Raw genomic sequence first — 16,049 nt, forward strand, 5'->3', positions numbered from 1 at the left:
TCTGTTCATGTGGTTCTTGAACTTCTTCAAGATCAATCTTACTCCCACTGGCTCCTTTAGAGATCAAATCATTCTCAAGGAACTCAGCATTCTTGGACACAAACACCTTGTGTTCATCCAAGGAGTAAAAGTAGTATCCCTTAGTACCTTTGGGATACTCCACAAATAGACATTTAGTACTCTTAACACTAAGTTTGTCTGATGCCAACGCTTTGACATATGTTGGCGATCCCCATACCCTGAGGTAACTCAGGTTGGGTCTCTTACCATTTCATATCTCATATGGTGTGGTCTGAACAGATTTAGACGGTACCCTATTTAGAAGGTATGCCGCTGTGTCTAAGGCATATCCCCAAAACGATTTTGGAAGTTGAGTCTTACTCATCATAGACCTAACCATGTTTAACAAGGTCCTGTTTCTCCTTTTGGAGACACCATTTTGGTATGGTGTGTAAGGTGCAGTAAGCTGCGAGATAATTCCATTTTCTCTCAGATAATCCTGAAACTCATGGCTCAGATATTCACCACCATGATCTGATTGCAATGTCTTAATCATCTTGCCACGCTGTTTCTCTACTTCATTCCTAAACTCTTTGAATTTTTCAAAAGCTTCGGATTTATATCTCATTAGGTACACGTACCCAAATCTCGATTTATCATCTATAAACGTAATGAAATAGGAGTATCCTCCTCTAGCCTCTATAGACATTGGGCCACATACATCAGTGTGAATGAGTTCTAATAACTCACTAGCCCAATGACTCTCAAACCTTTCGAGCTTGTGTCGAGTCATTTTCCCAGCTAGACAAGATTCACATTGTCCATAGGATTCCAAATCCATGGAATCTAGGTATCCATTTGCATGCATCCTAGACAATCTTGTTTCGTTTATGTGCCCTAGTCTACAATGCCAAAGATAAGATTGATTATCTATCCTAGGTCGTTTCACATTTACATTGAGCACTTCAATTCCCATTTCCAAAACATATAATCCATTTATTAAAGAAGCAGTACCAAAACCAATATCATTCGAAATGATAGAAAATGTTCCATCCCTAATAGTGAAAGCAAAACCATCTTGTTCTAAACAAGAAATAGAAATAATTTTTCTAGAAATGCTAGGAACATAAAGACAATTATTCAAATGCAATAAAAGGCCCGTAGGCAAAATGAGGTCGGTATCTCCAACAGCATAAGCAGCAACTCTTGCTCCATTACCAACGTGGAGGTCCACCTCGTTCTTCTCCAATCTTCTAAGGCTCCTAAGCACCTGCAACACATTGCAGATATGAGAACCACAACCAGTATCCAATACCCATGAAGTCGGATTAGCACAAGAATAATTTATCTCAATCATGTAAATACCTGAGGTAGAAGCATCACCATGCTTCTTGTCCTTCACACTCTTCAGGTAGTCTGGACAATTCCTCTTCCAATGGCCATTCTTGCCACAATGGAAGCACACAACATCATTTTTGTCCTTGGGCGCACTCTTACATTTCTTTTTGCCTTTCTTCTTATTGGGTTTTCCTTTGGGCTTAAGGGAGTTCCCTTTTGCAGGCTCCTTGCCCTTACCCTTGGCCTTTTTAGGCCCACCAATCATAGGAGCTTGTGTCTTATCCTTCTTGATAGACACTTCAGCAGTTGTTAACATACTTAACAACTCTGGCAAGCTCACAAGCATCCTATGTATGTTGTAATTCATAATGAATTCACTGAAAGAAGGAGGAAGTGATGATAGAACTAAGTCATTAATTAATTCAGCATCCATTATGAAGCCTAGACCCTCTAGCTTCTCAATGACCGCTATCATCTTCAGGACATGGCAGTTACAAGACATGCCTTCATTCATCTTGCATAGGAACAATTCCCTAAAGGTCTCATACCTCTCATGCTTATCCATCTTAACATACAACTCCTTGACATGAAGGACAATGGAGGGGGCATCCATATGCTCGTGCTGTTTCTGCAGCTCGTGTGACATGGATACCAGCATGATGCAACAAGCCAACACGTTTTCATCCATGTGTTGCTTGTGGGCCTCGAATTCAAATTTTGCGAACCCATTTTCCCCTTCTTTAGGCGCAATAGGTAAAGCAGTGTCAAGGTCATAAGCAACTTTTTCGGCCCGCAGAACATTTCTGACGTTCCGATACCAGTCCATAAAATTAGGACGGGTTAATTTGTTCGTATCGAGTATTGAGCGCAGTGATAGTGGATTAGTCATACTAAAAACTGAAAAATGTAAAGATAGATTAATTAATATATATTGTCGTGTAATAAGAGCAAGTTATTAAATAATATGCCCCTCCCACTATTTTATCTAAGTCAACGACCCTTAAACTTTGACTTAAGGTTGTTCTACTTTTAGATTTTACCTTAGTGGGATTTTAAGAGTGCGATTAATTATTTTAACCCTCGTCTGAGACTGCAAGATTAAATTAAATAATGGGTTGATCTTTGTCAACAATATCTCATACCCTCTCTTAACATCAGGTTGACAACTCCTCGTCACTTAGCGGTGCATCTCATGCAACCAACCTGGCACTATTGCCCCAAGTACACAAGCTCGACTGAGCCTGCAACTCATGTTCTCAGTTAAGCACTAACCAGCACCCTAAGTGTCTAACACTTCTAATACTACTATTTCTCAACGAAATAGTGGGTCCCAACTGAGTTGTGGAGCATCACTATTTAGAGGAGGTTTGAGTAATATTGGTGGTGGGAGGTAATCATGCACTTAATAATTAATTCTTTTAAAGGTTCCTTTTATTTAGGGTTTACTAAGTCTCATCAAACGCATATGTATTATTATCATGCTAGTCGTAACATATGTCAAACATCTATCGGTTTACACTAGTCGTAATTGGACGTGCAAAATAATATATACAAACGCGATTTGTCCAATTCAGGCATACTAGTCGTTTAAAAACATAAAAACATACATTCGTGATACACTATCTCATGCATACTAGTCGTTTAAAAACATACAAGCATATAAAACAATTTTATTTGAGACGGTCATGGTGCTCGTGCATTCGTCCATCTTGCTTCTTAAGCCACGACTCCTTCTCGTCTAAACGCCACTAGCCTAATTCTCTAATTACAAAATAATTAAAGAAACTCCAAAAACATCTTTGGAGGGACAAATGAATATACAAAATTTAAAATTCAAATTTACACCTTTAATTTAAAATAAAAAAAAATTGAAATTCAAATCCGGGCACCATGACTATCCCCTTCCAATTTGCACCTGAAAAGTCAGACAACTTGCAAGCACAAAATATCAAATATTACAAAACATGTTCATCCATACGTCTTAACTTTTTAACAATTAAAATATCATTACAAGAATCATGATTCAAATTTTCTTAATTTTTCTCTTAATGGCCAAATTATATAACAATTAATATAATTCAAATTTTGATGACTCTTTCTCAAAGAACACAAAATTAAACCACGCATGCTGACATCACACCTTGTATGGTCGAATCATATATGCATATATATGATAAATTTTATCACAAAAATTTCATGTTATTCTCATGGAACAATTCATAGAGAAAAATAAGAAAACAATCAAGGTACTTGAAGTACCCCCTCATGGCCGAATCATCCTTTTCAAAATGGTGTTTCTTTTCAAAACTTTCACAAAGAAAAAGAAACAAAACCATGAACACATATAGATATATGAACATAGCAATCACATTAACATGTTCATAAAATAAAAAATTTAACAATTTAAAGCATTGTAATTCAAAATCCATATGCTAAGTTTCAAGCTTTAATTATTTAAAGAACTTTTGAACGTAAAGAACAAGTTTTTACAAACAAAGTACCATCACCCATCGATGGTAAAGCAACCGGGCTCTGATACTACTTGAAAGAAAATGGCCTTGAAGGCCGATGGCATGTGAGGAAGAAAACAAAAAATTTTCAAAGCGGAATCACACATGCTAATAAGGATAAATGCTCTAGTATGATGTACCTTGTTCGTGACTCAAAACTCCAAGATGACCAGTGTTAGGTTTGAAGGTTCAAACCCTCTAACGTTGATCCACACCACCCTACGTCAAGATGCAAGAACCCTTCTTGAAAAGCCACCAAACGAACACCACAAGGAAGTCACTTTAGGCGTCCCAATAGGAGAAGAAGGAGGCAAGGTTAATGTATTTAGATGAGTGAATTTTTCAGCATGAAAAAACTCACAAAGTGGCACATGGATTCTATGAGAAAAGGCTAGGTAATTTTCGAAAAACCCTAAAGAGAACCTCACAAAAGGAAGCACACTTGGAGATGAGAGAATGATTGAATTGAATAAGATTTTTCTCCCAAAAATCTGACCTATGTAGCGCCCAATGATTGAATTGAATTCAAATTCTAAATTTAAATTCAAAATTCAAAATTCAAAATTCAAAATTCAAATTCAAATTTCAAATTTCAAATTTCAAATTTCAAATTCAAATTTCAAATTTCAAATTCCAAATTCAAAATTCAAATTTCAAAATTCCAATTCAAATTTCAAATTTCAAAATTCAAATTTCAAATTCAAAATTCAAAATTTAAATATTTGATAATTAATTTAACTAATTAAATTAATTAGTAATGTCTTGGACCATCCAAGCCCATTACATGATCCATGCGCCCTTTTCCCTTTTGGTGGGCTTCCAAACTTCTTTTTGGGCTAACAACCATTATTAGGCCCAATACCTTTAATGCTATATTATCATGACAATAAGGTGTTAGTGTGTGACCTATTAGGCCCAACATAGCCACTGACATAAATGGGCTTGGGCCCAACAAGCCCACAACCCATCTAATGACAACACAGAGCACTATCAATGCTTTGTTGCCCCAGAGCTAGTTAGGTTAATGACATAATCATCCTATTACACATATTTGGTTGCCGTATGTATTTCCTTTCGTCTCGGTTACCTTCCCCTTAAACCTAGGGTAAGGAAACGTATCAACCCTTGCGATTTAGGGTAAGCTTTATTCGAAATAAGAAATCTTCAATTTACTGACTCTAACGGCAGATCATCTCATGACCTCTTTTACTATGCATAGATTCTCGAGTCCTTGTAAATGTCATCCCGATTTCTCCGGTTTACAGATAACCTAATCTCTCACAGAGATTTGACGAATTCCTTCAGCTTATCACCCTAGCCTTGTGCTCTTTCAGGACAAGCCCAACAGTGTACCTATGAGTCTCCATGTTTCAGGCAGACGAGGTATACAGTCAAAGCGTGCCTTCTAGAACACAGTCTAGGTAATAACTTCTGGTCTAAGGAAACACATACCCAAATATAAAGAGACTACTCTAATGATACTCTCTGTGAGATTTCCTCATAGAGTCTCTTTGTGGGTCTGTTCAGTGCGAGTTATACCCTTATAGGTCCACCCAGGACTTTAGCTAAGACATCTCCATATCTGTAGCAGATGAGGTCTTTACCTTGTATCCAAATACACGTAGATAAGTCGTGCTAGTCTTACCCGAGATCACTGATCCTCATTCTCAGTGTCACTAGACAAGGAACATAAAATTAGGAATAAACTTATAGTATCCTTGAATCCTCATGATCGTGATCTCATCACAGATACTCAAGAGATACCTATTTTATTCCAAGGGGTTCATCCAGTTACTCATATAAAATATTAACTATAATATTGAGACAAAATATTAAACAGGATAAAGAGTGTTTTTTATTTATTTGCGACAATATAAAAGGTCCACATATGTCCTAGAAAAGTCTCTAGAAAAGTGGCCCTCCTTGCCACACTGGAAGCATACCAACTGCCCCAAAGAACAACGTCCCACATGCTCTTTTCCGCACCCCGAACATCTCGGAGTGGAAGGAGGCCTAGCAAAGCTTCCCTGCTATGAAGAAGTAGTCCTCTTGAACTGACCAGGCGCCTGCCTAGTCGCGAACTGTTTTCCCTTTCCTTTTGGACCAAACTTCCTGTCTTTCCAGGAAGTAGGAGTGGAACTACCAGTCCCCTTCATCTCCTCAATCTTGGCCTTCTTAGCCTTGCTTGTAATGCATACATCCTCAATGTCCTTACACTGTTGAACCAGTGTACCAAAATCCCTCGAAGCAGCTCCAGCAATATGCTCTGCGATCACCTCACTAAGTCCCCTGCGGAACATAGCAGCTAAAAACATCGGAGTAGGCGAAGCCATCCGAAAGTGTGCAAACTTCACAAGCTCATTAAACTTGGCCAGGTACTCGTCAACAGACAACGAGCCCTGAATCAACCTGTCGAACTCCCCCTGCTTCCTCTCTTGCGCGTCATACGGGAAGTTCCGAACCAGAAAGCATTCCTCGAAGAATGGCCACGTCATAACATGACCCTGCATCTCATAAACACAAGAGGTGTTCGTCCACCACTCATGGGCATCACCCTCCAACATGTAGGTTGCAAACATCAGCTTCTGCGGGTCTGTGCACTGCATGACCCGGAAAATCTTGTCCAGCGACTGCAGCCATCTCGCCGCAGCAATAGGATCCGAAGACCCATCAAAAGAAGGTGGCTTATGGTTTCTAAAAGCATTCAACCTACGGTCGATCACGTCACGGTCCTCAGCAAGCTCCATAAAGGGTTCCATCACCCCAGTGACATGAGTAGCACTCCCAATGTGACTCAGGCTCTCGTCCTGAACACTAGGTGGAGGCGGCAGCGGTGGTGGCGGTGGAGGTGGTGGCGGAGGATACTGACCAACAGCAGGACCAGCCTTCATCTTCTCCAACATTACCCTCATCATGGTCATGTTCGCCAGCCGATTTACCTCAAGAGCATCCTCTGTGGCCCTCTGGTTCGCTTCTCTAGCGGCTTCCATCATTGCCACGTTGGCCAATCTAGTGGCCTCCTGCATCTCAACCAATGCAGTCAGGATTGGGTCGGGTTGACCCTCAACAGTCTCACGAATTCTCCTGGATCCTACCATGACTCTGCACAAGTTACACAAATTATGAGTTGATCAGGCCAACGTAATGTGATCACATATGCATCATCATAATAAGACTCAATGGAGAAAACACACAAGACAGACACAACCAAGCATCCTAGTTATTGCAATACATACAGGCTTTTCCCTCGAACCATTGCTCTGATACCATAAAATGTAACACCCCGTATATATCTGGTATGTTATCATATCATCTTATTAAGCTGCGGTTAATTAAAAATGCGAAATATCTTTTTCCTTTCAATTATGATGTCATTAATCATTACCAACTTGCTTACTTAATCATTTAGTAAAAGATTGCCTGTATGTAAACTGCAAGGGACATCTAACTGAAATACCTCATTAAATTAACAACATAAATATGTCTCTAGTCACGGAACTACAACACGTAGACCGGACAACCCTGATAGTTTATAGAACTCAATTAAACTTAAACATAACAGAAATCAAAGTGGCATAGACAAACCCATGCTCACCTAAATAAGGCACAAGCCCAACAGCAGTCTCGACATCAGCAACATAATAAAAGCAATCTAAAACATAACATCAGCAGATATATCCAGGATCCAACCATGTCAGCATATAAACAGTAATATCATCAATTAAGCTCCAGCCTCCTGCCGCCAAAGGCATCAGCCCCCAAGTTACCTGAACCTGAAATAAGCGTCCCAAAACGTGGGGTGAGATCTCTAAACAAGAAATCTCAGTAAGACAAGGGGTCCTCACAGATCTTCCACCTCAAGCTCACTTACATGTGCAATATAAGTTCAAAAGCAGTTTATCAACATTATTTCCAAAATAGTGCAAAATGGCAGATAAACATGTCATGTGTGTCAATGCTATAATCTACTGGCCAGAGAAATGCAGGAATACGTCTATTACCCACACAGTACGCGCCCTGTCGTACCTACCCTTAGGATCTCATCCCATCGGGTGAACACCACATACATATCATAAGCATTTGTACTTAACAACTCAAAAGCATTTCAAATATGAAAGCATGTAACACAACATGCATATAACCATACCCCCATGGGACATGGTGGAACCAACAATGGCTAAACCGAGGACACGAAAGCTTACCTTGCAAGCTAACAATCCAAGCCAAGAGTCCAACCAATGATCAAAGTCCAAACACAGCAGAATCACAATCTGATTTGGACTAGCAATCATATCAATAAACAAAGCTCATAAGCATAAACATAAAGACAACGTTTCTCTTTTACGTGTCATGTCTTTAGGCTTCTCACAAAGCCACAAGCCCTTAATCGCTTAGATTCTGACTTAGCTAAATATTACAGAAGTTCAACTTCCTCAAACTAGGGTCCACAAACCCCCAATAGCTTTCTGTATGAACAGTGCAGCTACTGTTCTTCGAAAACCCAGAATATTCGGATATATGTCGGGAGCATATCTGGATATCTTTATGCTAATATCCTGATATCAATATCCGGATATCCAGATCCCCATATCCGGATATCAATATCCGGATACCATATCCGGATATTTCGCGACAGAATGCAGTTCTGCATTTCGCGAGATATCCCTCCCAAAGATGGTTCATTTCATGCATACAGAAGCTTAAACATACGATTTAAGGTGTGTTTAACATTACCCAACGTAAGGTTATGATCATAGGTTCATTACATGCATCAAGGTTCCATTTTTATCCATATAAACTCATGATCAAGGTGGTAAGGCTTACCAAGGTTCAAAACAGCAAAGCAAAGGCTCAAGGAGCTCACCAATCTGCCTCTACAGTTCTGACTTTCAAGGCACACGAAAATGGCACACCAAATGTTGGTTCTTGCACAAAAAATGACTCCTTGGCACTACAAATACCAAGCATAAGATCCACACCCTCTCCAAACTCAAAGTCAGCACCTCACTCTTACACAACTGACCCTCTAACTCAGAAACAAGGCCACCAACACCCTCCCAATGCTCACTCTCACTCACTACAAGTGTTTAGGTGGAGATTCCAAGGAAGAAATGACCTCAAGGCTCAAGAAATGGAGAAGAGACAATGGAACAGTGCTCAAACTGACCAGCCACCAAAAACTCACGTAGGATAAGTGTTATGGCCTAGGGTTTAGTGCCAAAGGTAGTATATATAGCCACTTAAGTTTTAATCACACTGTATTAGCGCTAAATGCTACGCTTAGCATTTTAATCCCAAACTTAGATTCAGAACCTACTCAATTTTACAAGATTTATCATAATTTTATTTATTTTTTCGCAGCACCTTTCCAGTACACGCTTTTCCATAGCCAGTATCAGTTCTGGCACCAGTTCTCAATATTTTAACTTGAAACTTGAAATCACAGTCCTACATATTATTCTAGAAATATTCATGCACTTATTATAATTTTCCGGGATACTTCATCGGTATCAGCACTTTTCGTCCAAAAAGCTGACTTTCAGCATTAAAAATCACTTACCATATTTATTTAAGCCTCATAATAATTATTAGGGTCAATTATGGAATTATTTCCTAATTTCACATAATTAATTAATTAATTTCCTTAATTAACGGTGCGGTTTCTTACATGATGCTGGAGCGGCGGGCAAGAAACCCGTAGGATGAGTCGTTGGAGGACTTTATACTTTTTGCATTTTGATGGCCATTGGGCCTAGGCTAGACTTAGGGCATGAACATTGTATATGTTGTTAGGATGAGATTTATGTCATATTTGTTCATGCTATTTTGCTTAAGTCTAGATACATGTAGTTTATGACATTTGGAGACTTATGAATTATGTTGTAATTTGGAGAATTCTAAATATTGTATTTGGATCTTGTGTAATGTGAAGCATATGTAATATGATGAAAGGGCAATAGGCCTATTTTAGGATTATGATTATGTGTATGATTAGCAAATGTATGCAATTGGACTTTGATGATTGAAACGTATTAAGTATTAATAAAGGAAGCAATGTCATACGTATTGTATAAGTAAGATAAACTGTGATGGGTTGTAAGTGCCCTAAGGCATTGTTTGTCCTTGTGCGTGCCACCCAATGATTATTAGGTACATTTGAGGTCTAGATCACATTAGCAAATTTGGGGATTTTTGTAAAATCAAAGGAAACTCTGGCGAAATTTCTAGAAATTGGCATAATTTAGGCGAACTTCCGGAGAGCATATCTTCCTCCACATAGGTCCGATAGGGACGTGCCATACGCCATTTTGAAGCTTGAGATGTCATATATCTTGTGGTAAAATTTGGTAAAATTATGGGTTGGACGTCGGCTTGTAGAAGGAAGAGAGTGCAGACTGCCCATTTGCTCACTGCACAGGTGGCAGTTCTGGACCGATTTTGAGAAATTTATTCCCGCTTCGTTACTTGGTCAAATTAGGTGTATGATATATAAAATTGAAGCTTGAGGTGTCTAGTTTGTTGTATAAAAATTTTAGAGCATTTGATTGATTGGATTTTCTGAAGTAATTCGTGGAGTGAAAGATGTTGAGAGCTGTTTTGGGGTTGATTGGCAGTTTTACTTGTCCAACTTCAAACGGCGATATCCGGAGCAAACGAGCTCTAAATAACTCGTGTGATAGCTTCCTAGAAAGGTAGTTGAGTGTAGAATAACACATCAAAATATGGGAGACTTGTAGAATGTGGTTTATCCGCAGAAAATTAAAGACCGAACCATGTTCGAAAGAGTAGAAAACGTAAAAGTGAAAATTATGCTAAGTGGATTTATGGGAACCCCTTAGTGACTTGTAGTAAGTAAAATAAGTTATAAAAGTAGTCTAAATAAGTATTCCGTAAAGAGTTTACAGTTACGGTCACAACTTTTAATCATTACGCTCTTTATTGTTTTAAATACTCGCGTAATAACGGAATAAGTTTACTCGCATTTATATAAATGAATTGTTGTGATTGTAACTGCGCTTAATATCATAATTAATGTTAACAATACCGGTGTACAACGGGCTGTTACAAGTTATACCTACAAAACACTCAGATACTCAAGTCAAATTTTGTATAAACAAGTTATATAGAAGATCATGATTAGCTTGTGTTTAGAACATTGATATTTATAATGGGGGATGACCAGTTTTGGTATCCCCTTAATTGTTCCCAGCAAGTGGGTGAGATGACAAAATTTTCCTATTTGTTGTAGGTGTAAATGGCTTGAGATGTGATTGCTAAAAATATCAGTGCAACTATTGTTGACTAAGAAATATTCTTGAATATTTTCTTTATAATGATGTATTTATATGTGGACCGTTAGATATTTTGTGTACAAAACTTAATATATCATTCCAAAACATATAGCAAAAAATGTAAATAAGAAGAATGCATAAGCGATTTTTTTTTTTTTCAACTAGTGATACATATATAGACATAGAAAACTAGTAGTTATGAATTTGGAATAGTTTTTCACACTTTGAATGGTGGGATAAATTTCCAACACTATGTAGCAATAATGACATTTACTAAAATTAGAAAAACACTCACTTAAATGCATTTACTCCAACTATATATTTATTATAAGTCCACTTATTTCTAGTTTTATGATTTATCTACATATTCAGCTTCTCTACGCCCAATACGAAAAAGATGTGGAGAGTTTTTATTTTTTTTTAAGTTTTTTATGATTTCGGTTCTTTTTGTTTATTTATTTTTCAATGTTAAGTCCATTCCATTCCATTCACTTCACATCCTATTCAAATTTATCGTAACTGTGAAACACTTTATTCAGCCATCAGAGCACTGACAAACATAACAATCATATCTTATAATTCTTATTCTCAACGTTAAACTTTACAGAATAACCAAACCTGTTCCATTGTAAAGTAGCATTCCCAGAAATCATTCAAGATTCCCTTCTTTCCACAACTTCATCATCAACATCATCATGTCCTTAAACGTCTTCACCTTTTTCCTCTTTGTCTTCTTCACACCCATTACTTGAAACCCTCACATCACAATGCCCCTGTTTTGCTAAACTCATGCAATGATCTTCCCACTGTGAAAAAAGCCCATGCCTTTCTCATTGTCTCTAATGCATTGGTGTGCAGTACCAATTCCACTGCTTCAAAGATCCTCACCTTGTATGCACAGTTTCATGACCTTGACAGTGTCCTTGGTGTGTTCAAAACAATGTTAGAGGATAAACCCAATACAACAATGTGGAATTTGGTTATAAGATCCCACGTTGATTTGGGACTATTCCATTCAGCTTTGTCAATTTACAAAAAGATGAGACAAATGGGTGTTACTCATGATACTTTTACTTTTCCAATAGTAAACCGAGCCTTATCATCCATCAGGATAGATGCTGTGTATGGAAAAATGATCCATTGTGTCGCAGTTCAAATGGGTTTGGATGTGGATTTGTATTTTTGTAATACCATGATTGATGTTTATGTGAAATGTGGGTGCATTGGTTACGCTCGCCAATTGTTTGATGTAATGTTGTACAGAGATGTGGTTTCATTGACGCTGATGATTGCTGGATATATTTATGAGAGACATGTTAGAGTGGCTTTTGATTTGTTCAACAAGATGAGGATGGAATTGGAACCGAATTCGGTTACTCTTATTGTAATGTTGCAGCCATGTTGTGCTTCCACAACATTGAACATGGGAACTCAAATTCATGGGTATGCAGTGAAGAGTGGATTACTAATGGATTGGACAGTGAAAAATTCAGTTTTGAGAATGTATGCTAATAAAGGGAGCGCTGAAGAAGTTGAACTTTTATTTTGTGAAATGAACAGAATGGATGTGGCTTCCTGGAATATTTTAATTTCCTTTTATTCCTCGGAAGGAGACACGATGAGAGTGGCTGGTTTGTTCAACGAAATGAAGAGCCTAGAAGTGCATTTGTGGAACATTGAGACCTTAACGCTAGTTATATCAGCATTTGCAAAGTCTGGTAGTCTTTCTGAAGGTGAAGGAATGCACTGCTTAGTCATAAAATCAGGGTCTTCTGATGATGTTTTGCTGACTTCTCTTCTTGACTTTTATGCCAAGTGTGGGAAATTGGAAATATCAGTTCAACTGTTAAGAGAAATTCATTTTAAAAGTAACATCACTTGGGGTGCTATGATGTCAGGTTTCATTCAAAATGGTTCATTTATGGAGGCCATAGTTTTATTCCAACAAATGCAAGCTGAAAATCTTGATATTGTCCCTGAAATTTGGAGAAATCTACTTGATGTATATGCGAACCTGGGAGTTCTGAAATTGGGCAAAATGGTCCATGGTTATCTTATAAAGAACTTGTTCAATGGACCTGTAGAAGGTACTGTACAACTGGAGACTTCTATCTTAAACATGTACATAAGAGGTGGTAGCATGTCTTCTGCTAGAGCATGTTTTGATAGGATGCCTGTCAAAGATGTTGTAGCATGGACAACAATGATTGAGGGACTTGGCTCCCATGGTTTTGGTTTTGAATCCCTTACGTATTTTAGTTTAATGATGGAACAAAAAGTGCAGCCGAACACCGTCACCTTCTTGAGCTTACTTTCTGCTTGTAGCCACTCTGGTCTTGTCAGTGAAGGCTGCAATATTTACTATTCTATGAAATGGGGTTTTGGTATTGAACCAGCTTTGGATCACCATACTTGCATTGTGGATCTTTTTGGTCGATGCGGAATGCTTAAAGAGGCCTTAGCCATAATATTGAAAATGATAATTCTACCTGATAGCAAGATTTGGGGTGCTCTTCTATCAGCTTCCAGAGTTTATGGAAATAAAAAATTTGGAGAATATGCAGCACAAAGACTTTTGGAACTAGAACCTGATAATGCAGGATACTATACTCTTTTGAGTAATGTAAAAGCAAGTGTTGGAAGATGGAATGAGGTTGAAGAATTAAGGAGAGTTATGAGTAAAATGGATCTCAAGAAGAAACCAGGGTGGAGCTGCATTGAGGTAAAAGGGGTCATCCATGGATTTCTTTCTGGAGATATATCACACCCTGAAGCAGAGGAGATTTATGAGGCATTGGGTAGATTGAGTAGAGTAACACAGGATTTTGGATAACATGTTTTAAGCAGTTCTAAAGGGCATTTAAATCTACTTCTTGGCTCATACCAGCACATTCAAACCAGTGTCAGGCAAAGCACTGCAAAGCCAAATCCTAGTTCTTCAGCGAAGAAAATTGAACAATTTGTGATTGTTTCTGTCCTTTTTTTTCCAGTAGTTACTAGAATATATCTTGATATTCGATTTCAATATTAGTTCTCACCTGTTTCTATTACTTCTATCCATGTATTCTGAATTTAGGATTAACAATTTGTTGCAGGAAATCATATATGGTTTCCTACATGTCCTTCCCCCATTTTTAAATGAGTGATATACTATTAAGTTCTGCTTCCCTGAAGAGAGTAAGTGATAATAATATGCTGTTTCATAAGTTAGTTTGTATCTTTTAATTTACACACCCTCCATTTAATACAAAATTTCGTCTGGTCAAGCATTATTGTAGCATCCATTCTAGCTGCTTAAATGTGTTGCTTTCTGTTAAAAAAATATAATATAAAATTTTTAATATAACATTAAACTTTTGGATTGAATTGAAGCTCGATATGAACCCTGCAATGAACACATAGTAGCATATGCATGGTGCGTGAAGCATATAGCATGACCATGCACAGATAGTTGTAACGAATAGGAGACATGCAGTTAGTATGGATAGTTGCAACTGTTAGGTGTAATACTTGACCGCTTTTGACTTTTGTTTTTTTGAGAAGTTAAAATTTTTAGTTTTGAAAAAAGTAAGTTTTTGACTTTTTTTATGACTTTTGCTTTTTTTAGAAGTAGTATCCAAATGCACTTTAAACTAAAAGTGCTTTTTTTTGAAAAAAAAAAAATTTCTGACTGAAAAAAAACTCATCTAAACGGGCCCTTAATCCATGAAGGAAGAAGCTTTCCACACGCCACGGCATCCATTTTTCAAAGCTTTGACGTATACATTTTTATTTTATTTTATTTTTTCATTTTCGTTGAAATTAAACTTTGATTCATACTTTAATTTAATCCTTCTCATATCTTGATATGTACTCTGATGTAATATGTTTGAAAAAAAATTGTAACTTTTATATATATATATATGAGGTAGGATCCTTAGACACCAGTGTCAAAATTCAAATTTGACACCTCATCTGAGAGCCGTTAGATCAAAAAAGATCAACGACTCTGATTTGCAAGCATATGACAACATTGATCTTTTTTTATCTAACGGATCTCAGATGAGGTGTCAAATTTAAATTTTGACACTAGTGTCAAAGGATCTATATATATATATATATATATATATATATATATATATATATATATATATATATATATATATATATATATATATATATATATATTTATATATATATATATATATATATATATATATATATATATATATATATATATATATATATATATATATATATATATATATATATATATATATATATATACACCATTGATATTTGATTGGAAAAAAAATAAATAAAAATAAAAAATGATCTATACGTCAGATGAGGTGTCAAACTTCAAATTTGACACCGATGTCAAAGGATCTTATATATATATATATATATATATATATATATATATATATATATAGGTAAGGTGTCAGAAATTTAAATTTGACACCTTTTCAAAAAAAATGTTGTATATATTTGCAAAGTAAAAATTTAGTTTCCAAAGTGCATTTGAGGTACAAATTTGAATTTTAAAAAGCAAAACCTCATATATATATATAAAAGTTACAATTTTTTTTCAAACATATTACATAGAGTACATATCAAGATATGAGAAGGAAAATTAAAGTATGAATCAAAGTTTAATTTCAACAAAAAATAAAAAATAAAATAAAATAAAAATGTAACGTCAAAGCTTTGAAAATGAAAATGTTATGTGGAGCACTTTTAGAATAGAGGTTTTGGATGAGTTTTTCAGTCAGAAATTATTTTTTTTTTCAAAAAAAGTAGTTTAAAGTGCATTTGGATACTACTTCTAGAAAAAAAGCAAAATAAAAAAGTCCAAAAATTTCCTTTTTTCAAAACTGTAATACTTAGAAAAACAAAAGTGAGTTTTTTTTTTCATGAAACAATTGTT

At 36.5% G+C, this 16,049-nt stretch overlaps 1 protein-coding gene across 1 annotated transcript; it reads left to right on the forward strand.

The window, feature by feature from the left end:
- The first annotated feature begins 11,682 nt into the window (after positions 1-11,682).
- On the forward strand, positions 11,683-14,282 carry LOC133292100 (pentatricopeptide repeat-containing protein At5g16860-like). The gene has a single exon (XM_061490475.1). The coding sequence runs from the start codon at positions 12,081-12,083 to the stop codon at positions 13,971-13,973; it is 1,893 nt and encodes a 630-aa protein (XP_061346459.1). The 5' UTR covers positions 11,683-12,080; the 3' UTR covers positions 13,974-14,282.
- The last annotated feature ends 1,767 nt before the right edge of the window (positions 14,283-16,049 follow it).

Source organism: Gastrolobium bilobum, unplaced genomic scaffold (assembly GCF_033153095.1).
Source record: "Gastrolobium bilobum isolate Gb01-03AN ecotype WA unplaced genomic scaffold, APGP_CSIRO_Gbil_v1 utg81711, whole genome shotgun sequence".
NCBI classification, from domain to species: Eukaryota; Viridiplantae; Streptophyta; class Magnoliopsida; order Fabales; family Fabaceae; genus Gastrolobium; species Gastrolobium bilobum.

Coding starts and splice junctions, on each gene's coding strand:
- LOC133292100 (XM_061490475.1), top strand. CDS start 12,081: ATGTTAGAGGATAAACCCAATACAACAATGTGGAATTTGGTTATAAGA.